The 23878-nt window shown below is 42.1% G+C and overlaps 1 protein-coding gene across 4 annotated transcripts; it reads left to right on the forward strand.

Moving 5' to 3' along the window:
- Positions 1 to 240: 240 nt before the first annotated feature.
- On the forward strand, positions 241 to 23843 carry LOC124000214 (ran-binding protein 3-like). 4 transcript variants are annotated; one of them, XM_046306423.1, is made up of 14 exons: positions 241 to 664; positions 6827 to 6888; positions 7053 to 7083; positions 7198 to 7269; positions 7531 to 7593; positions 8593 to 8658; positions 12997 to 13151; positions 14938 to 15035; positions 15389 to 15461; positions 16747 to 16828; positions 17169 to 17296; positions 17484 to 17604; positions 17732 to 18082; positions 22883 to 23843. In XM_046306423.1, the coding sequence occupies exons 1-14, from the start codon at positions 445 to 447 to the stop codon at positions 22945 to 22947; spliced, it is 1587 nt and encodes a 528-aa protein (XP_046162379.1). In that variant the 5' UTR covers positions 241 to 444; the 3' UTR covers positions 22948 to 23843. The 4 variants fall into 4 exon arrangements, with proteins under 4 accessions (XP_046162379.1, XP_046162381.1, XP_046162382.1 ...); XM_046306424.1 differs by having other exon boundaries at positions 242 to 664; positions 12997 to 13094; XM_046306425.1 differs by lacking the exon at positions 8593 to 8658.
- The last annotated feature ends 35 nt before the right edge of the window (positions 23844 to 23878 follow it).

A 23878-nucleotide genomic window follows, 5' to 3' on the forward strand; every position in this document is an offset into this window, starting at 1 on the left:
CTATGTTTCTTTAGTATGTATTACCTACTTAATAGGTTACATCGTCTAAGCTATAGCGGGTAAATCTGTAAGATTGCTCAGAATAGCATTTAATTGTATTTTTGGGAAATGTTTTTAATGGCATAAGAGAAGAGTGAATTTAGCGCTACAAACTGATTGAGGGTGCTACCCTGGCTAAATCACTCAAGCCTTACCACGCCCACATTTCACAAGCAGCCAGGAGCCATGCTCGGTAGTAAACACATGATATGACTGTTCATTTACACACGCAGCAAAGGCTACGCGACAGACAACTGACTGGAGAGTGCCAAAATCAACAAATCAGGAGTATCAAGCTTTTGACACCAAAGGAGCAAATCACCACCTTTATCTGGATTCTTCTTTATTTTCTTGAGGTTGTGTTTATTTTACTACGGTAGTTTATCACATCTTCAGATCCGAAGAATGAGAGGGAATCTTTCCGCGAACGAAGATATTTCAGGGTATTATTCAATGATGCCTGTCTCGGACTTCCATGCAAAGCCTTCCTGTACGATGGAGCCCGCGGACAGTATGTGTGGAGCGGGAGGAGCTGTCACCGCCAGACCGCTGATGGGGAACATCTCTTCGTGGCAGCACTCTGGGGATGGAGGATGCGCGCAGGACGGAGCTGAGGAGTTAAACGGTATGGTTGTCATTGCGTCTCACTTTTTTAAAGTGACTTGAGCAGATCTTGACTGCTAGATAATAATATGAATAGATTTGTAGACCTTAATATAATCAATTAATTATAATTGTTTTTATTTTTTGAGATTATGTTTTTAGTGCTAAAATGCCACACGTGATTAATATTCCCCATATATTCACATATATTTGGTTTCATGGGCATTTTAAAACACAGCAGCCTTACTAATCATAATTGAAATACTAAATGCACACGGAAGAGTCCTGTCTCTCTCCTGTTTTGAGGTGTATTTATAGCTTGATCTTAGTAGGCCCTACTGCAAACATGAAACTCATTCACAGAGAAATATTTGGAAAAATACACAATTGTTTACCGTAGCACATGTACATATCATTGCTCTTATTTGCTCTTTCAGTAGTGACATCAATATTTAGTCGAAACTCATAATGAACACACACACACACATACACATACATACATACATACATACATACATACATACATACATACATACATACATACATACATACATACATACATACATACATACATACATACATACATACATACATACATACATACATACATACATACATACATACATACATACAAACATACACACTGTATCCTGATGCAATATCTCTAGGGTTCTTATCTTATTTAACTTCATAGAGCACACATGCACAGAAGCATGGATACAGTATCTGTGGGCTCTGGACAGGTTCTTAGCTCAGGCTTGTTGATTTTCTGGAAAACAATGCAGGAGGATGAACGTATGGTTCAGTAATTTACCTGGTTTAAAATACAGTTAAAGCTTGGATCTTGGTACATTTACAATATAGTTATAGCTTGGATCTTGGTATATTTACAATACAGTTATAACTTGGATCTTGGTACATTTATAATACAGTTTTAGCTTGGATCTTGGTATGTTTATAATACAGTTTTAGTTTGATCTTGGTACATTTATAATACAGGTATAGCTTGGTACGTGTTGCTTTTGAACCAAGCCTGTAACCTTTTGCACATTCATGTCTAACCTATAGGGATGAGTTGATATTCTATGGCTGCAGGGTTGTCATCTGCAGCTCTGTGTCACCCTGGTGTAACACAGTGGGATGTGTCAGGAATCAGGGATGACATGAGTGCATTGGAGAAGTACTGTATGTGTAAGACGTGATCACATCTCATCCCAGGGGGAGTGGTTATTATTTACCCCCCACTTGAGGTTATAGACTCCACTAATGAAAACGAGGACCAGGTCAGGCTAGCTAATTCCAGTTTTCTCCACCAAGCTACCAAACTAGCTAGCTCTGGTAATGGCTAATGACTAGGCTCTTTCTCAAGTTCCAGCGTGAACACTGAGATATCCCCCCTCCCTCCTCCATACCCAAACTACAGTCCCCCTCCTTATAGTGTTATAGGCACCCACGGTCCCCTTTTAGATTTCCAATCACACGTCTGTTCATGTTTCAGACTGAAGTGACGAAACATACTAGATTATTCTATTGCTAGGTGGAGAAGAAGAAAAAAAACATCTACAAGAGAAGCAGAGCAGTTAACCAGAAGTTCTGGATTTGAATTTTTTCCCGGGGGCCATAACTAGAGTGATTTGGATGTATAGCTCTCAGTAAGTTCAGAAATACTGTCTCGTTACCGGTACTTTCAATGGTAACCATGTTTAGCACTGCTGTTTGCTGTAGGGTAAATAATAAGCAGGCTGAGATAGTGTTTAAGGTCGAGTTAAGAGGCCATCGAGGTAACCAAATTATTAAAGATTAGCACAATAACTCATCAATAAATTACAAATAATTCCTGATATTCCCAGGAAAATCAAATGCTCTTAGGACTTTCAATCCGGTAAGATCTTATTTTCTCCTACTTTCTCAGTAAAAGTCTGTTTTCGTCCAGAGCTGCAGAGCTAACAGAGATATGACAAGTGATTCATGAGGGTGTGACTGAGGCCTCAGTGAGTTAGATATGCCCATTCCCATAGTTGGAAGTTGTTGTAAGTAGCCCTGCATTCCTATGGTGGTGAAGCACCCCTTATAATAGCCTGTTAGAGGCCCAGTCTGGCTTATGGGCTCAGGAGTAAGACAGCATCTAGGGGGAGATGTATGCATGTATGTATGTATGTATGTATGTATGTATGTATGTATGTATGTATGTGTGTGTGTGTGTGTGTGTGTGTGTGTGTGTGTGTGTGTGTGTGTGTGTGTGTGTGTGTGTGTGTGTGTGTGTGTGTGTGTGTGTGTGTGTGTGTGTGTGTGTGTGTGTGTGTGTGTGTGTGTGTGTGTGTGTGTGTGTGTGTGTGTGTGTGTGTGTGTGTTTGCATGTGTTAGACCCTTTACAGGAGGTCCTTGGCTGGAATCTGGGGCACCAGCAGAGTTAAGGTTTTCCTTGCAGCATTTCCTGTTCTACAGGAGGCCCCAAACGTTTTCCTAAAATGGTATCTGTGTTAATACAGTGTGAGGTCCCTATATATATATTAGGAAAGCCCTCTCTTTTATCAGAAAGAGTAAGTAGCCTTGCACAAGCCTTGAGTCAAGGACACCCCTGGACAGGACACTACTCTATCACAGGGCCTTACCCCCAATCTATCTCCTTAATGTTGAGTGCCAAGGAGAGACGCATCAGGTCCCAATTTTACAGCTTTGGTATCACTCAACCAGGGATCAAACTCCCAATCTCAGGGCGGACACTCTAACCACAAGTCAACTGAGTTGGTTCAGGAATAGACATCAAAGCAAGTTCCTCTTTTTTTCAATATTCCCCTCTAATCAAGGACTGATTTAAGACCTGGGACACTGGGTAGGTCCAATTAAGTATCAGGTAGAACAGAAAACCAGCAGGCTCCGGACTTCGTAGGGTAAGAGGGAAAACGCCTGGTGTATTGCACTGGTGGGTGACATTTATTAGTTCAGGCTTGTGGCTGAAATTCACACTGTAAATATTGTTTTGTTGAGTTCCCAAATCCAGAACTCACATTCTTCTATTAGAAGAATAATGCTGTTTTTGTCTGACTGGTTTATATCCATGTCTGTAACCATCTGTCTGACCATAAGGCTGTGATGCAACTGTATGCTGGCCACGTGGTCTTTCAAGTTGTTTTGTCCTTATGTTACCCCAGCTCCCCAAATGAAGCCCAGATGTTCTGCTAGATTGAGCTATTGTTGTGTTGCTCTCGTTTGGAAGATCTGAGAACGGTTGCTGGAACCACTGAAACCCCACCTGGGCCCACAGCCAGCACGTGTGTGAATAGAGGCTGTCTTCATAACAATTGACAGTAGGTACGCTCAATTAGGGGGAAGACAGGGGGAGGCAAGGCAGATTTATGAAGGGGACGGGGCTTGGTGGGGGCTTGGAGCAAAGCATTGTCCCCCCACGTGAGTGTTGTGTGGACAGCTGCTGGTTGTGACATGGCGGAGTGATTTTTTTTCCTGGTCCTCTGTCCCTTTAACCTCGCCCAGCCCCGGAGTGACATTCTGATTGAGACCAGAGTAGCCTAGTTTGAGGCAGCTTTTAGGGGGAGTGCCCCCCGCACCAACCCACTCCTGCTCCTAACAGAGACAAGGAAATTTGAGAAAATGTGCGTGCGTGCATGTGTGTTTAATGGGCTCTCCTGTGCGTCTCTTTCTCAGGGCAGCGGTTTGTGGAGCACTGCCACTGCTGGCAGTGGTGTTTATGGCATATTCAGCGTCTGCCAGAAGAGAAGCTCACTGCTTCTTTACAGGCCCGTTAAGTTACCACTAGCAGAGGACAGAGAGAACAAAACATACTTCAACAAACAGTTCAATCTCTCCTCTGTGCCTTCCAAAACCTGAAACTACAGGACATTAAACAATAATATTTTATTCAAAATCTGTACAGAAAACAGATTCCAGTATTACCATGGAAAAATGACATGATTCACTTTTGGAGTAGGCCTACTGTTGTTTTAGTACCTGCTGCTGAAAGGCTCTGTTGAGGTCTTCATACAATAAAGACTAGTTAGTTGTGCCTTCCTTATAAAGTCTGCAATAGAATGGTCTACCTGTGAGTATCAATTCTCTTTGAAAAGCCTCAGGAAATATTTATGATCCGCTCCTGCAATGAGCATGAACAGGGTGTGTGCATCTCTATTGATGTCAATCTTCATAGATCACCATTTAATGGTCCTCGTCTCTGAGTGATTGGGTCTTGCCTTAGTTTGCAGTGCTCCTCAGGTTTTTCTACCAGATACAAGCATGTTAGGGTTTTTTCTCTTTAAGAAAATAAAAATGTAAAATGGATTAATGTATAGACAGACCTTGTCAGCAAGATTCCAAGGAATGCTCTTTTAAGCTCAAAGGAAGCTAGCTTCATTTATTTTTCATTTGATAAATGGCAAGCATGTCTGTTCGTGAAACATGTTTATTTAGTACTCTCCTCTCTCACTTATGTAATGACCCTTTCAATCCGTGATGTCGAAAAAGAGCGGCTGTCACAAAGAGTTGCCTGCTCTCTGGCGCTAGCCTGACAGTGTGCATCATGTCAGGATTTTCTCATGACGTCTGTTACGTATGGCCCTCAGCCGAGGTCCGGGGTGTGTCTGACCTCTGGACACTCAGACCTATGGTAACTGAGACACTGTCTGCCAAGACAGAAGATAGGATACGGGGGATGAAAAGGAGAGAAGAGTAGGAAAGGTTAGTGGAGATTCGGGAAAGAAGAGTTGAGATGGAGGAGATGCAATGGGTTTAATTGTTACTGTATATTTGCATTGTCTGGGGTGACCAAACTCAACTGTGAGTAGTACGGTACCTGACCTGTGAATAAGTATTTTCCCACAGCAGCGATGGCATCACCTATGTGTCAGGGAGGGTACACAGTGCTCCTATTGACACTCGGCAAAAACACTCTACTTTATACAGTGATGACCACCCACCCTTCTATGCTGTTACATTCAGAGTAATAGGCACTTGTCTCTGGCACCACTTGACTGTTGGAGTGTTGTGTAAACGAATTGCAATTCCATTTGTGGTGCCCTGCTGTTTGTCTACAGTAGGTCATGTGACTGGAAGCCTTTAGAGTTGAACTGTAGAGTTAATAAGTAGAGCTTTCTCTGATTTCCCCAGGAGGTCACAGACAGGATTACTGTGGCTTGTGGTAGAAATAGCCTCCATTGACCCATTACTGTACTTTTTATCTGTCAAAGAAAGCTGAACAACTGCATAAATGCAAAAAGCAAACACGTTTCAATGTTAATCATCAGTATATAGGACACATATTAATCAGTTGCATCTGAACAGCCAGTTGTCTTTAGAATAGGCTGCTCACACCATAGACTTTGGTGAATTCCAAGTGATCATGTGTCACTGACTGTGAAGTGTGAATGCCATCTTTCTCCATGCCCATAGTGAACACAGTCACTGACTGACACAGCACTGGCAAATCTCCACATGTGAATTAGCACACCACAAGACATTAATAATTGACTCTAAGCTGAGTTGATCATATGAGGTCAGATCAGTGACAGAGTCCCTGTGTATTTATAGCCTCCATACAGGTCTGGACCAGTCTCAGTCAGTTTGACCCAGAGCCAAGCCTTGGCGTCTGGTGCATAGTTGGCTCACACCTCCACTGCTATCCCATCACTCAGCCCTGCCACGGTGGGCTTGTCCCCAGCGTCCAGGGCCTGTTGTCAGGCTGCGTGGTTACATAAGAGGTCTTGGGTGTCAAAGCCTCCGTTGATTAGAATAATACATTGGGGTGGGATGACGATGGACATCTCTAGTCAGAACTGTGGTCAGAACTGTGGGCGAGCCTAGAGATCTCACCGCTCTTTGGGTCCTTGTTTAGTTGGCTGTGTGTTTTGAGGGTTAATTGAGGAATAATAAATGTAGTAGGAAACTACTCTTAAATTCAGAACAGTGCTACTGTTGATTTTCCTAACTTTGCATTTTAGTGTCTTGGCAGAACAGTGTGTACCGACAGATCACAGTCTCAAGTCATTTCCCTGGTTACGTCTTTGTGGTTTCAGTGACAAAATTAGGAAAAGTGTTTTCCTATTTGAATTTAAGTAAACGCTTTTAAACTCAGTTACGGTTTAGCTAAGATTCACTCATGGATAATGACTCAGTCGCTGTATCAAACTTCAACAAGGATAATTCTCTAACTGGGCTATAATCTGTCTTTTCACAGAGAAAACGGTGCTTGCCCCACCGGTGTTCGTATTTCAGAAGTCTTTCACGCTATCCATGAAGGTAATCTGAATCATTTCCTGAAGGGTAACATGTTGATAGATGATGCACATGCATTATTAAAAAGCAGTTGCTAATCAAAAGGATACATTCAGAAACATGTCATGGAAGAATATGTATCATTAGTTTGTATTTCTGAACTTTCTTTCTGAACTGATTTTCTACAGAGGAGAGCAGAGAGATGGGAGGAGAGATCAGGTCAGCATTATATCAGCTGCATGTCATAACGAGCAAACATTTTGATGAATCTCTGTTGCTTTCTATTGCATTGGCAGTAATGTATTTATGTGTACTTGGCTTGTTCTCCAATAGTTGTGGGAATCAGTCCAAACAAACGAGTCCGATCCTTCACATACCCTAATCCTAACAGCAGAATGAGGAAAGGTGAGTGTTCAGAAATATCAATTTGCAGAAATTGTCTGCCTACTCTATTAAAAAAATACATATATACATATACATATTATGGTATTATTACCACCAAACATAAACATTTGAGGATTGAATTATAATTCCTGTTCCTCAGTGTTACTCTCCTTTGATAAAGGCGATTTTTTTTTGTACAATCTCTACTGACATTTCATCTACAGTATATACACAATGCTGCTGGTTAACATTACTTTTATTTTTTCTCTGCGTCTCTGACAGGCTCCTGTGACGGCAGTAGACGAGTGCGAACAAATTCCCACTCTTTTCCCCCACCGCCTCCAGGTAAACAACCGCACCCCCCTACACAAGACCTGTCATCTCTCTAGTGTACTCTATTATCTCTATCCTTTCATCCATCCTTTCTAAGCTGTCCCCTAGGGCATTCAGCATACTGTCCCCTAGGGCATACAGCGCCCATGCAACTGAGTCTAGTTGCCTGATTCCTTGACTCGCCTGCAGATGATTGTAGCCTTAATAAAACTGGGATCTTACTGGGATAAAATACTGTATCTCCATATCTTTGAAATGAACCGAAGCAGTGACGTAGCCGCTGGAAGATGTTTGACGCTACAAATGGATATTTCAGCCGGCTAATGCAGTACTAGTGAAGGCCCAGTGCACTACTTTTGTGAGAAATTATTATTATTATTTTTCAGGGGTGCTGCAGCACCCTCAGCACCCCTACTTCCTGCGGTTAAGCATCATGATCAAACTCTCTTAAAGGGTTTCCTGTCTATATTCACTGCCAGTATTTCCTCTTGGTCCATACATTCCAGTCACACCAACCATGTAAAGGGTTCTTTGGCTGTCCCCATAGAAGAACCCTTTGAAGAGCCATTTTTGGTTGCAGGTAGAACCCTTTCTACAGAGGGTTCTATTTGGAAACCAAAAAGGTTCTACCTGGAACCAAAAAGGGTTCTTCCTGGAACCAAAATTGCTTCTCCTATGGGGACAGCCAAAGGACCCTTTTAGAAAAAATAAAATGTGTAGATTCCCAGCAGCCACTTCAATGCAGCCCCCAGTATCTCTTTCCCCTGATCCGTTTCAGTTTCACTCTGTCACTGCAGCCCTCACCTGCTCATCACAAATCACCAACATGACACACTATTGGCACCGCGGAACCCTCACTGCTCATTGTTGGCCACGCATGTTGTATGTTGTCATGTGCCAAGTCTGGCGGTCACTTTGACATAATTGTGGAGCACGTTTTAACTTTAATCATATATGATATGTCTGTCTGTGTGATCTCCTCTAATGGATCTCCTCTCCGCTCTTTCCTAGTCTCAAGATCAAATGTCTTCATGCCTTCAAATCTATGCAACCGGGCCAACATTTCCCCAAACAGAGGCAAATATCCATTCTCTGGTCTTATGTTTACCTTTTGATGTGCTAAAATACCTCTAATGCTGTACAGAAACCCAGCCTAAAACCCCAAACAGCAAGCAATGCAGGTGTAGAAGCACGGTGGCTAGGAAAAACTCCCTAGAAAGGCCAAAACCTAGGAATGACCAAAACCAGGCTATGAGGGGTGCCAGTCCTCTTCTGGCTGTGCCGGGTGGAGATTATAACAGAACATGGCCAAGATATCTAAACAACTTACAAACCACACTTAAATCACTATTCTACATACTAATACATTCGGTAAGTATTCAGACCCCTTGACTTTTTCCTCATTTTGTTACGTCACAGCCTTATTCTAAAATTGATTCAACATTTTTACAAAAACTCATCAATCTACACTCAATACCCCATAATGACAAAGCAAAACCAGGTTTAAGAAATGTTTGCTAAATTATTAAAAATAAAAAACAGAAATACCTTATTTACATACAGTTGAAGTCAAAAGTTTTCCCCATTGGGTCAGAAGTTTACATACACTCAATTAGTATTTTGTAGCATTGCCTTTAAATTGTTTAATGTGGGTCAAACGTTTTGGGTAGCCTTCCACAAGCTTCCTACAATAAGTTGGGTGAATTTGGGCCCATTCCTCCTGACAGAGCTGGTGTAACTGAGTCAGGTTTGTAGGCCTCCTTGCTCGCACACGCTTTTTCAGTTCTGCCCACAAATGTTCTATAGGACTGAGGTCAGGGCTTTGTGATGGTCACTCCAATACCTTGACTTTGTTGTCCTTAAGCCATTTTTCCACAACTTTGGAAGTATGCTTGGGGTCATTGTCCATTTGGAAGACCCATCAACTTCCTGACTGATGTCTTAAGATGTTGCTTCAATATATCCCCATAATTTTCCTTCCTCATGTTGCCATCTATTTTGTGAAGTGCACCAGTCCCTCCTGCAGCAAAGCACCCCCACAACATGATGCTGCCACCCCAGTGCTTCACGGTTGAGATGGTGTTCTTCGGCTTGCAAGCCTCCCCCTTTTTCCTCCAAACATAACGATGGTCATTATGGCCAAACAGTTCTATTTTTGTTTCATCAGACCAAAGGACATTTCTCCAAAAAGTATGATCTTTGTCCCCATGTGCAGTTGCAAACCGTAATCTGGCTTTTTTATGGCGGTTTTGGAGCAGTGGTTTCTTCCTTGCTGAGCGGCTTTACAGGTTAGGTCGATATAGGACTTGTTTTACTGTGGATATAGATACTTTTGTACCTGTTTCCTCCAGCATTTCCACATGGTCCTTTGCTGTTGTTCTGGGATTGATTTGCACTTTTCGCACCAAAGTATGTTCATCTCTAGGAGACAGAACGTTTTTCCTTCCTGAGCGGTATGACAGCTTCGTGGTCCCATGGTGTTTATACTTGCATACTATTGTTTGTACAGATGAACGTGGTACCTTCAGGCGTTTGGAAATTGCTCCGAAGGATGAACCAGACTTGTGGAGGTCTACAATTATTTTTTGAGGTCTTGGCTGATTTCTTTTGATTTTTCTATGATGTCAAGCAAAGAGGCACTGAGTTTGAAGGTAGGCCTTGAAATACATCCACAGGTACACCTCCAATTGACTCAAATGATGTCAATTAGCCGATCAGAAGCTTCTAAAGCCATGACATCATTTTCTGGAATTTTCCAAGCTGTTTAAAGGCACAGTCAAGTTAGTGTATGTAAATGTTTGACCCTCTGGAATTGTGATACAGTGAATTATAAGTGAAATAATCTGTCTGTAAACAATTGTTGGAAAAATTACTTGTCATGCACAAAGTAGATGTCCTAACCGACTTGCCAAAACTATAGTTAGTAAACAAGACATTTGTGGAGTGTATGAAAAACAAGTTTTAATGACTCCAACCTAAGTGTATGCAAACTTCCGACTTCTACTGTAAGTATTCAGACCTTTTGCTATGAGTCTCGATATTGAGCTCAGGTGCATCCAGGTGCATCCTGTTTCCATTTATCATCCTTGAGATGTTTCTACAACTTGATTAGAGTCCACCTGTGGTAAATTAAATTGATTGGACAAGATTTGGAAAGTCACACACCTGTCTATATAAGGTTCCACATGCGGTCGAAAGACTTGTCTGTAGAGCAACGAGACAGGATTGTGTCAAGACACATATATGCAGCATTGAAGGTCCCCATGACCACAGTGGCCTCCATCATTCTTAAATGGAAGAAGTTTGGAATCACCAAGACTCTTCCTAGAGCTGGCCGACCGGACAAACTGAGCAATCGGGGGAGAAGGGCCTTGGTCAGGGAGGTGACCAAGAATCCAATGGTCACTCTGAAAGAGAGCCAGAGTTCCTCTGTAGAGATGGGACTTGGGAGAACCTTCCAGAAGGACAACCATCTCTGCAGCACTCCACCAATCAGGCCTTTATGGTAAAGTGGCCAGACAGAAGCCACTCCTCAGTAAAAGGCACATGACAGCCTGGTTGGAGTTTATCAAAATGCACCTAAAGGACTCTCAGATCATGAGAAACAAAATGCTCTGGTCTGATGAAACCAAGATTGAACTATTTGGCCTGAATGCCAAACGTCAAGTCTGGAGGAAACCTGGCACCATCCCTATGGTGAAGCATGGTGGTGGTAGCATCATGCTGGGGGGATGTTTTTCAGAGGCAGGGACTGGGAGACTAGTCAGGATCGAGGGAAAGATGAACGGAGCAAAGTATAGAGAGGTCCTTGATGAAAACCTGCTTCAGAGCGCTCAGGACCATAGACTGGGGTGAAGGCTCACCTTCCAACAGGACAACAACGCTAAGCACACAGCCAAGGCAACGCTGGAGTGGCTTCAGGACACGTCTCTGAATGTCCTCAAGTGGCCCAGCCAGAACCCGGACTTGATCGAACATCTCTGGAGAGACCTGAAAATAGCTGTGCAGCAACACTCCCCATCCAACTTGACAGACCTTGAGAGGATCTGCAACGAAAAAGGGGAGAAACTCCCAAAATATAGGTGTGCCAAGCTTGTAGCGCCATACCAAAGAAGACTCGAGGCTGTAAACGCTGCCAAAGGTGCTTCAACAAAGTACTGAGTAAAGGGTCTGAATACTTATGTCAATGTGATATTTCAGTTGATTTTTAATACATTTGCAAACATTTCTAAAAACCTGTTTTTGCCTTGTTATTATGCAGTATTGTGTGTAAATTGATGACTATTTAATCCACTTAAGAATAATTCTGTAACATAACACTTCTGCGAGCAGGCCTTTCTAATCGACCTGGCCTGGGTATCCTGGAAGGATATCCCATCAGTAGAGGATGCCTGGTTGTTATTTAAAAGTGCTTTCCTCACCATCTTAAATAAGCATGCCCCTTTCAAAAAATGTTGAACTAAAAACAGATATAGCCCTTAGTTCACTCCAGACTTGACTGCCCTTGACCAGCACAAAAACATCCTGTGGTGTACTGCACTAGCTTTAAATAGTCCCTGCGATATGAATATTTTCAGGGAAGTCAGGAACCAATATACACAGTCAGTTTGGAAAGCAAAGGATAGCTTTTTCAAACAAAAATTTGCATCCTGCAGCACTAATTCCAAAAAGTTTTGGGACACTGTAAAGTCCATGGAGAATAAGAGCATCTCCTCCCAGATGCCCACTGCACTGAGGCTAGAAAACACTGTCACCACCGATAAATCCATGATAATCGAGAATTTCAATAAGCATTTCTCTACGGCTGGCCATGCTTTCCACCTGGCTACCCCAACCATGGCCAACAGCTCTGCACCCCCCCCCCAAGCCCAGCAACTGGCCCAAGCCCCCCCTCTTCTCCTTCACCCATATCCAGACAGCTGATGTTCTGATAGAGCTGCAAAATCTGGATCCCTGCAAATCAGTTGGGCTAGACAATCTGGACCCTCTCTTCCTAAAATTATCCGCCGTCATTGTTGCAACCCCTATAACCCCTCTTTCGTATCGTCTGAGCTTCCTAAAGATTGGAATGTGGATGCGGTCATCCCCCTCTTCAAAGGGGGAGACATTCTAGACCCATACTGTTACAGACCTATATCAAAAGCACTGCTTTGCTTTATCTTGGCCAGGTCGCAGTTGTAAATGAGAACTTGTTCTCAACTGGCCTACCTGGTTAAATAAAGGTGAAATTAAATAAATAAGAAGATGAGGAAACAGTCAAAGAGTCTGAATACTTTCCGAATGCTCAGTATAGTATATTTTTATTCATACCTGATCGTAAGACTGACTTTGAAGGACAGAATTTGATTTAAGTCTCTTTTTACTCCTCCTTCCTTCTCCTTCCCTCCTTTTCTATTCCTCTCATTTTCTGTGTAGTGACACCTCTGAACAGGGTCAGAAGGTCATTACTTCAGCCTGCACGTCTCCTCGCCCCTCAACCCTGGAACATCTCCTCACAGCCACACCTATCTGAGGTATTCTACAACTCTTTTCGCCCCCTCACACAGAGTGAAACGAGAATACTCTCTCAGGTAAAAAATTAAAAGAGAACTCTCTCAGGCCTTAAAAGTATTTCAATAATAAAATTATTATTAGTTGGGGTTGTGTCATTGCCTGAGGGACCCACATACTCTTCTCAGAGAAACCTATTCACTCACTGCCAGTTTATAAACCCAAACACCAAAACCGGTTTGAATCAGTTATGTCTATTGGAAATTATTGTGCAATGTTTTTTTTGTTAAGGTCTCTCTGAATGCTTAAATCGCTTTCTCTCTACTCCCAAACTTGCCACATCAACACACTCAATTATATAATAGCTTATGGCTGCAAAATGTATTTTATTTTCTATATACACAAGCATTGTGTTGAATTATTTGACTCAAGAAAGTACCAATCCAATGTACAGTCGTGGCCAAAAGTTTTGAGAATTTGCTACTTCAGTGTCTTTAGATATTTTTATCAGATGTTACTATGGAATAGTGAAGTATAATTACAAGCATTTCATAAGTGTCAAAGGCTTTTATTGACAATTACATTAAGTTGATGCAAAGAGTCAATATTTGCAGTGTTGACCCTTTTTTTCAAGACCTCTGCAATCCGCCCTGGCATGCTGTCAATTAACTTCTGGGCCACATCCTGACTGATGGCAGCCCATTCTTGCATAATCAATGCTTGGAGTTTGTCAGAATTTGTGGGGTTTTGTTTGTCCACCCGCCTCTTGAGGATTGACCACAAGTTCTCAATGGGATTAAGGTCTGGGGAGTTTCCTGGCCATGGACCCAAAATATGGAGGTGTTGTTCCCCGAGCCACTTAGTTATCACTTTTGCCTTATGGCAAGGTGCTCCATCATGCTGGAAAATGCATTGTTCGTCACCAAATTGTTGGTGGATGGTTGGGAGAAGTTGCTCTCGGAGGATGTGTTGGTACCATTCTTTATTCATGGCTGTGTTCTTAGGCAAAATTGTGAGTGAGCCCACTCCCTTGGCTGAGAAGCAACCCCACACATGAATGGTCTCAGGATGCTTTACTGTTGGCATGACACAGGACTGATGGTAGCGCTCACTTTGTCTTCTCCAGACAAGCTTTTTCCCGGATGCCACAAACAATCGGAAAGGGAATTCATCAGAGAAAATCCTCCAAAAAGTCTTCGCCTCACTGTACGTGCAGATGCACTCACACCTGCCTGCTGCCATTCCTGAGCAAGCTTTGTACTGGTGGGGCCCCGATCCCGCAGCTGAATCAGCTTTAGGAGACGGTCCTGGCGCTTGCTGGACTTTCTTGGGCGCCCTGAAACCTTATTCACAACAATTGAACCGCTCTCCTTGAAGTTCTTGATGATCCGATAAATGGTTGATTTAGGTGCATTCTTACTGGCAGCAATAACCTTGCCCGTCAAGCCCTTTTTGTGCAAAGCAATGATGACGAAACGTGTTTCCTTGCAGGTAACCATGGTTAACAGAGGAAGAACAATGATTCCAAGCACCACCCTCCTTATGAAGCTTCCAGTCTGTTATTCAAACTCAATCAGCATGACAGAGTGATCTCCAGCCTTGTCCTCATCAACACTCACACCTGTGTTAACGAAATGCAGTGGAAATGTTTTTGGGGAGATTCAGTTCATTTACATGGCAAATTAATTGCAATTCATCCGATCACTCTTCATAACATTCTGGAGTATATCATACAAGCTGAGGCAGCAGACTTTGTGAAAATTAATATTTGTGTAATTCTCAAAACCTGGGCCACGACTGTAAATTCAGAAAGGTAATCGGACTGTAAAATAATAATTTGCATTGATTTTTGTCCCATTCCCACAGGTGAGCCATGATCCTTTAAATGATGTCTCCAGCATCTCAACAGACTGCTCCTCCACTGTTGGTCTATTACATCAAAAGAAACCCTGTCAAGTTCACAGGTACGCAGAGGACCTGGTTAATGTAACAGTAAAGATGCAGGGTGTCTAGTTGGGTCAAGTCTGTGCGATATTTCATTTTTACAGCCTCACAGCCACTTTAAACTGTATATTTGACAGTTGACATACTAATTGAGGGCTACCCACTCCAGGTCAAGGCATGGATTAGTTAAACCAGGGGGTTCGGGTTACGTGTTAACTTTCAGTCCAGACCCAGGACTGGACAGCCTTGCTTCAATCCAGAGACCTTACAGAGTTTTCCTCTGTCAGAGCTATGTGGGGTCTAGGGGTTCAGTTCCCAGCAGTGATTCTAAACCTGCGGACCTCTCTGCTGACCTCTGGCTCACACTCCACAGATCGAAGCCAGACGGTACCACCTCAGACAGGGTCCAGTTTGTGTTTGGTGAAAACATGAGTGAAAGAGTCTTGGTGAGTTCAGCAGGCACCACTGACATACACTACATGACCAAAAGTATGTGGGCACCTGCTCGTCGAACATCTCATTCCAAAATCATGAGCATTAATATGGAGTTGGTCCCCCCTTTGCCGCTGTAACAGCCTCCACTCATCTGGGAAGGCTTTCTACTAGATGTTGGAACATTGCTGCAGGGACTTGCTTCCATTTAGCCACAAGAGCATCAATGTGGTCGTGCACTGACGTTGGCCGATTTGGCCTGGCTCGCAGTCTGCATTCCAATTCATCCCAAAGGTGTTCGATGGGGTTAAGGTCAGAGCTCTGTGCAAGCCAGTCAAGTTCTTCCACACCTCACTCGACAAACCATTTCTGTATGGACCTCGCTTTGTGCACAGGGGCATTGTCATGCTGAAACAGGAAAGGGTCTTCCCCAAACTGTTGCCACGCTGTAGCGTTAAGATTTCCCTTCACTGGAACTAAGAGGCCCGAACCATGAAAAACAGCTCCAGACCATTATTCCTCCTCCACCAAACTTTACAGTTGGCATTATGCATTGGGGCAGGTAGCGTTCTCCTGGCATCCGCCAAATCCAGATTCGTCCGTCTGACTGCCAGATGGTGAAGCGTGATTCATCACTCCAGAGAACACGTTTCCACTGATCCAGAGTCCAATAGCGGTGAGCTTTACACCACTCAAGCAGACAGCTTTGCATTGCGCATGATCTTAGGCTGGTGTTCGGCCACTCGGCCATGGAAACCCATTTTATGAAGCTCCAGAAAAACAGTTATTGTGCTGATGTTGCTTCCAGAGGCAGTTTGGAACTCTGTAGTGAGTGTTTCAACCGAGGACAGATGATTTTTATGCACTTCAGCACTCAGTGTTCCTGTTCTGTGAACATTTAGGCCAATAGACATTTCCATGTCATAATAACAGCACATACAGTGGACCGGGGCAGCTCTAGCAGGGCAGAAATTTGATGAACTGACTTGTTGGAATCCTATGACACCATCCTATGACGGTGCCACGTTGAAAGTCTCTGAGCTCTTCAGTAAGGCCATTCTACTGCCATTGTTTGGCTATGGAGATTTCATGGCTGTGTGCTCGATTTAGGTGTGACTGAAATAGGCGAATCTACTAAGGGGTGTCCACATACTTTTGTATATATATTGTATTTATACAGTAGCAATTTGCATAGGATGACTATGAAATATATGCTGTCATCACATTTGTATGAGTTTAACTGTGTTACCAAACACATCATATTTACAGAAATGCTCTCACTTTATCACCCTCATATAGAGACCACAGAAATCCCCTAGCAGTGAAGATTCTGATTGCAGCTCTGATTCTGATTCTTCCACCTCTGAGTCAAGTTATAAAGGTAAATCATTAAGCGGGTCATGGTGTTTTTACATGAGTACACAACTCTGGTCCTCGAGAGCCAGTACCTTAATGGCCACAGATCCACTGATCCACCAAGACTGTGGTCCTAGGCTGCATTTATACAGGCAGCCCAATTCTGATCTTTTGCCCAATTATTGGGAAAAGAGATGACCTGATCAGTCAAAATACTAATTAGTAGAAATATATTAGAACTGGGCCGCCTGTGTAACCCTGCCATAGAGAACTAGAGTTGTGCACCTCTGTTCTAATAGCGATTGACTGCCTCTTAGTGGATGCCTTTCAGAACTGCAGCTGAAGTTCTGTCTGTTTGCTGTTAGGTGCTGTGTGGAGCAGTCTGAGGGAGTCTGCTGCAGCTTACACAGCATCCTATGGGAGGCAGCATGTGCTCAGGCTCAGGCGGGTTCAGCTGTTCACTGGGGAGGAGAAGGAAAGCAATGTGGTCCAGGTGAAGACCTATAGGACTGACTCATGCCAGATCTTGCAATGCCTGGTGCCTGACGGCACAGTCGATAACGTGGCATACAATTTCTGAGCAGGAGAATGTGACCATTATGTTGAAAGAGGAAGTGACCAATGCCTTCTGATGTTGCTAAAGACAGTGGTGTACCTTTTTCATTTTTTTCTTCTTTTAGCTGACCTGCAGACTGTTTGTCCTGGAAAAGGGAACTCCGTCATGGACTGAGCGAGGAAGAGGAGTCCTGCGACTCAATGATCTAGCATCAGGGACAAAAAGAGGGCTTCAGTCCAGGATAGGTGAGTTTACCATGAGGTAGTTTATCATTCCCATCACTCTGACCAACATCTGCACATCTTTCTGTGATTCTTAATGTTTCTCATCCTCAGTAAATCTCTTACACCTGTCGCCCTCTGATCAAAACAGTGATGAGGCACCAGGGCAGTCTCAAGGTTATCCTCAACACCAAGCTCTGGCCACACACACACCTACGTCGTCCTGCCCGCCGGAACCTCCAGGTGACTGCCACTGACGTGGAGACTCAGGCCGTTCGGGTGTTCCTCATTCAGGCCAGCGCCAGGGACGTGGCTCGCCTCTACGTGGCCATCCACCATCGGCTGGTAGGCCTACGGGCCAGTGCTGCTGAGAGGGAGGCAGAGGCTGCAGGGGGCAGGACCAGGGAGGGGCACTGCAACAGTGAGAATGAAGAGGAGGAGGAAGAGGAGAGACAACAGAAAGAAAGAGAAGAAAGGCTGCTCTTGACACGATTACGACCTGGTAAGAGGGAATAGCAACAGTGATAGGGATGTATTCTACAGTTGTCTGAGATTATCCCTTGCTCTTTCACCTACACACTTGTATGTCTACGACTAAGTCCAATGTTTAGCGCATTGTTTGTCCTGTGTAAAAAAACATGTTTGGAATGAGTAAGGGAACACTCGTCCTCCAATAGATGTCTGGTGGGAAGTCACGTTACTAATCCCCAGTCCACATTCCAGAGTCAGAGGGGTTGGGTTAAATGCGTAAGACACATTTCAGTTGAATACATTCAGTTGGACAACTGACTAGATACCCACCTTCCCTTTTCCCTTTCCCAGGGGGAGCTGTTAGCAGGTGGTAGTCATAGACCTTCAATCTGCCACTGGCAAACCCCGACACATAAAAAACTGAGTAACAGATGGATCCCCATCATGGTGGATTACATCCCTAAAGGTCCCAGGCCTAAAAAGATTAGGTTATTTTTTGTACCATTATGAAAAAGAGAAGAGAACACTAGATTAGTGGTTTTTAATTGATGTACCTTGAGGAACTCAGGTGTGCCGCAAAACCTTTCCCAATCTTGATCATTTTTTTGAACACTCACTTCTAAACGTGACCTGTTGAATGCACATGGAATTTTGACTTGGGATCACCAATGCTGCTCAGATAATACACGGAACCAAAATATAAAGCAACATGCCACCATTTCAGAGAATTTTACTGAGTTACAGTAACTTTATTTGTCACATGCGCCGAATACAAGTGTAGGGAGACCTTACCGTGAAATGCTTACTTACAAGCCCTTAACCAACAGTGCAGTTCAAGAAGATGGCTTGGGGGCAGTATTTTGACATCTGGATGAGAATTGTGCCTAAAGTAAACTGCCTGTTCCTCAGGCCCAGAAGCTAGAATATGCATATTGGTAGATTTGGATATAAAACACTCTAAAGTTTCCAAAACTGTTAAAATGATGTCTGTGAGTATAACAGAAATGATATGGCAGGCAAAAACCTGAGGAAAATCCATTCAGGAAGTGGGCTTTTTTTGATGTGGGTATTTTCAATTGAATGCCTATAGAGTATCTAAATGGTTAGGACCCAGATTGCAGTTCCTATGGCTTCCACTAGATGTCAACAGTCTTTAGACATTGTTTCAGGCTTGTTTTCTGAATAATAAAGAAGAATGAGACCCTTTTTGTCAGTGGACTGAGGAAGAATGCAGAGCTGGTTTGCGCTCTTGACCGATTGCGCACCCTTCGTTGTTTTTCCTTTCTATTGAATACACTATTGTCCTGTTGAAATATTATTGATTAATTATAAACATCGTTTGACATGTTTCAACAAACTTTACCAGTACTATTAGGATGTATTTGTCTGCATGTTTTGACTGCCTTGGAGCCAGTGGATAACTGAACATAACACGCCAAAAAAACAGAGTTTTTGGGCTATAAAGAAGGACTTTATCGAACAAAACAAACATTTATTATGTAGCTGGGACACTTCTGACTACGACCATGTGAAGATCTTCAAAGGTAAGTGATCAATTTTATCGCTATTTCTGACTTTTGTCATTCCTTTACTTGGTTGTAAAATGTTTGTATGCTTTTGTAAGCGGGGCGCTGTCCTCAGATAATCACATGGTATGCTTTCGCCGTAAAGCCTTTTAGAAATCTGACAAAGCGGCTGGATTAACAAGAAGTTCATCTTAAAACCGATGTATAAGAGTTGTATTTTTTATGAAGGTTTATTATGACTATTTCTGTATTTTGAATTTGGCGCTCTGCAATTTCACCGGATGTTGTCGAGGTGGGTTGCTAGCGGAACGCCTGCGCCAGAAGGGTTAAGAAAATATTTACCAAATAAAGTAAAAAATAATAAAAAGTAACACAATAACAGGGCTATATACAGTGGGTATCGGGACCGAGTCAGTGTGCGGGGGTACAGGTTTGAGGTAATTTAAAGTGACTATGCATACACTACCGTTCAAAAGTTTGGGGTTACTTAGAAATGTCCTTGTTTTAAAAGAAAACATTTTTTTTGTCCATTCAAATAACATCAAATTGATTAGAAATACAGTGTAGACATTGTTAATGTTGTAAATGACTATTTTAGCTGGAAACGTCAGATTTTTTTATGGAATATCTACACAGGCATACAGAGGCCCATTATCAGAAACTATTTTTAAATTTTTAATTTTATTTTGACCTTTATTTAACTAGGCAAGTCAGTTAAGAACAAATTCTTATTTTCAATGACGGCCTAGGAACAGTGGGTTAACTGCCTGTTCAGGGGCAGAACGACAGATTTGTAGCTTGCCAGCTCGGGGATTTGAACTTGCAACCTTTCAGCTGCTAGTCCAACACTCTAACCACTAGGCTACCCTGCCGCTATCACTCCTGTGTTCCAATGGCACGTTGTGTTAGCTAATCCAAGTTTATAATTTTAAAAGGCTAATTGATCGTTAGAAAACCCTTTTGCAATTATGTTAGCACAGCTGAAAACTGTCGTTCTGATTAAAGAAGCAATAAAATGGGCCTTCTTTAGACTAGTTGCGTATCTGGAGCATCAGTATTTGTGGGTTCGATTACAGGCTCAAAATGGCCAGAAACAAAGCCTTTTCTTCTGAAACTCGTCAGTCTATTCTTGTTCTGAGAAATAAAGGCTATTCCATGTGAGAAATTGTCAAGAAATTGAAGATTTCGTACAACGCTGTCCACTACTCCCGTCACAGAACAGCGCAAACTAGCCCTAACCAGAATAGAAAGAGGAGTGGGAGGCCCCGGTGCACAACTGAGCAAGAGGACAAGTACATTAGAGTGTCTAGTTTGAGAAACAGACTGGCAGCTTTATTAAATAGTATCCTCAAAACACCCGTCTCAACGTCAACAGTGAAGAGGCGACTCCGGGATGCTGGCCTTCTAGGCAGAGTTGCAAAGAAAAAGCCATACAATGGGGCAAAAAAGTATTTAGTCAGCCACCAATTGTGCAAGTTCTCCCACTTAAAAAGATGAGAGGCCTGTAATTTTCATCATAGGTACACTTCAACTATGACAGACAAAATGAGAAAATAAAATCCAGGAAATCACATTTTTTTTAATTAATTTATTTGCAAATTATGTTGTTGGAAAAACTATAGTTTTTCCAATGATTGTTTACAGACAGATTATTTCACTTATAATTCACTGTATCACAATTCCAGTGGGTCAGATGTTTACATACACTAAGTTGACAGTGCCTTTAAACAGCTTGGAAAATTCCAGAAAATTATGTAATGGCTTTAGAAGCTTCTGATAGGCTAATTGACATCATTTGAGTCAATTGGAGGTGTACCTGTGGATGTATTTCAAGGCCTACCTTCAAACTCAGTGCCTCTTTGCTTGACATCATAGAAAAATCAAAAGAAATCAGCCAAGACCTCAAAAAATAATTGTAGACCTCCACAAGTCTGGTTCATCCTTCGGAACAATTTCCAAACGCCTGAAGGTACCACGTTCATCTGTACAAACAATAGTACACAAGTATAAACACCATGGGACCACGCAGCCATCATACCGCTCAGGAAGGAGAAGCGTTCTGTCTCCTAGTGATGAACGTACTTTGGTGCGAAAAGTGAAAATCAATCCCAGAACAACAACAAAGGACCTTGTGAAGATGCTGGAGGAAACAGGTACAAAAGTATCTATATCCACAGTAAAACGAGTCCTATATTGACACTCGGCAAGGAAGAAGCCACTGCTCCAAAACCGCTATAAAAAAGCCAGACTACGGTTTGCAACTGCACATGGAGACAAAGTTTGTACTTTTTGGAGAAATGTTCTCTGGTCTGATGAAACAAAAATAGTACTGTTTGGCCATAATGAGCATCATTATGTTTGGAGGGAAAAGGGGGAGGCTTGCAAGCCAAAGAACACCATCCTAACCGTGAAGCACGGGGGTGGTGGCATCATGTTGTGAGCGTGCTTTGCTGCAGGAGGGACTGGCTACCCGAAACGTTTGACTCAAGTTAAACAATTTAAAGGCAATGCTACCAAATACTAATTGAGTGTATGTAAACTTGACCCACTAGAAATGTGATGAAAGAAATAAAAGCTGAAATAAATAATTTTACTATTATTCTGACCTTTCACATTCTTAAAATAAAGTGGTGATCCTAACTGACATAAAACAGGGATTCTTTACTAGGATTAAATGTCATGAATTGTGAAACTGAGTTTAAATGTATTTGGCTAAGGTGTATGTAAACTTCCGACTTCAACTGTATATAAAAACATTGTCACAGGAAATAGATGATTTGCTGTATGGATCAAATGAGATGGAGGTCATTACCACTAAATAAATGAATATGGAAATTTTAGGTGTACCGGAGGATATTTAATCCCATCAAGTTGTGGCACAGTTTTAAAAAAAGTTTGGGAACCACTGCACTAGAGATGAGAACTAGGTATTGATGTTTATCTAAACAATTGTCCACTTGTTATACCTTGCAACAACCTCTCCTTCAGCCTCCTTGAACTTGTATGTCAACAAGACACCTAAAGAAGCTAAAATTAGCCCCATATCAGCTAACCATGCATAAATCACATTTCAGTGGAGGACAACTTATTTCCTCTGGAACAAAACATGTGTTGTCCCTGTAGAAACTTAGTGGAGACCTACATGACATGAGAATTCATCCTGAACAACCCTTAACATGGCCATTTTGTCATTGTGCATTTACCAGACAAAATGCTGTGCTGCAAAACATAAAGCTATTGTATATAAATATTACAATATTTCACTTACACATGTTCCATAACATGTCTGTCTTTCTCCTTTGCAGTGGTTTGTGATTGGATACACAGTAAACCTAGTTTGGATTCTTGGTGTCATAACATCATATCCTGACCTGGACCATCTGAACAGAACTTTGGCTGTAATGGAACAGCGGGACAAAACATCAAGAGACAGCTTGCAAGTACTTACTGTCTATTGAGCTACCATGACTGCCTTCTTTTAACAACAACAAAAATATATGATCATTCTATTGCCGTACTTACTTTTGTACTTCACGTTATTGTGGCAGTGTGCAAGGGGAGGGTAAACTTCCACATTATGACAGAGGGAATCTAGATGTAATGACTGATAAAAAACAATTGTATTTATTTTTGTTATTTTATTATGCATTTATAATGAATCCAACTGTTCATGCAAGTGCTATTTGTGGCTGAAGCACCCACATTAACCTTATTTTAAATATATTTAGAATATTCCCAAAAGGTTTTGTTCTTCTGTATTTCTTTTATAAGCATTATGTTTTATATGTTGTAAGTGTTTTAAAAACACCTTATGATCAACGTAATGATTTTGAAACCATTTTTGTAGGTCTTTCACTACAAACAGAATATAATATGTATATATCTATTTCAACTGTGAAACAAACAAAATAGCTTTATTGTTAGCTGTTTCATTTATACAGTACATTACTGACATAAACAACAATCTCAAGGTTGTGGTACACTCACCTTTTCTACACAGTACTAAATGCATGCCTCTGCCTACCTCTGTAATTGCTACAAATGTGAGAAAACAATTATTTTTTTTAATGGATTTTAAGTTCTATTACCTAGTATATTGTCAAAAGCAATTAACTTAAAAGGGTAATCCTGCATAAAAGCAAACATGACTAGCATCTAGTTCATATTCTGATATGTATATATTATATTAATCTGTTTCTGGTAATATCACCATGTTATGTGAGCAGTTATGTCATCGTGATTGATAAAACTGATTTTCTGATACAACTTTTGAGTTTATCATAATTTTTAATGGTTGTTGT

Source organism: Oncorhynchus gorbuscha, linkage group LG16 (genome assembly GCF_021184085.1).
Source record: "Oncorhynchus gorbuscha isolate QuinsamMale2020 ecotype Even-year linkage group LG16, OgorEven_v1.0, whole genome shotgun sequence".
Classification (NCBI taxonomy): Eukaryota; Metazoa; Chordata; class Actinopteri; order Salmoniformes; family Salmonidae; genus Oncorhynchus; species Oncorhynchus gorbuscha.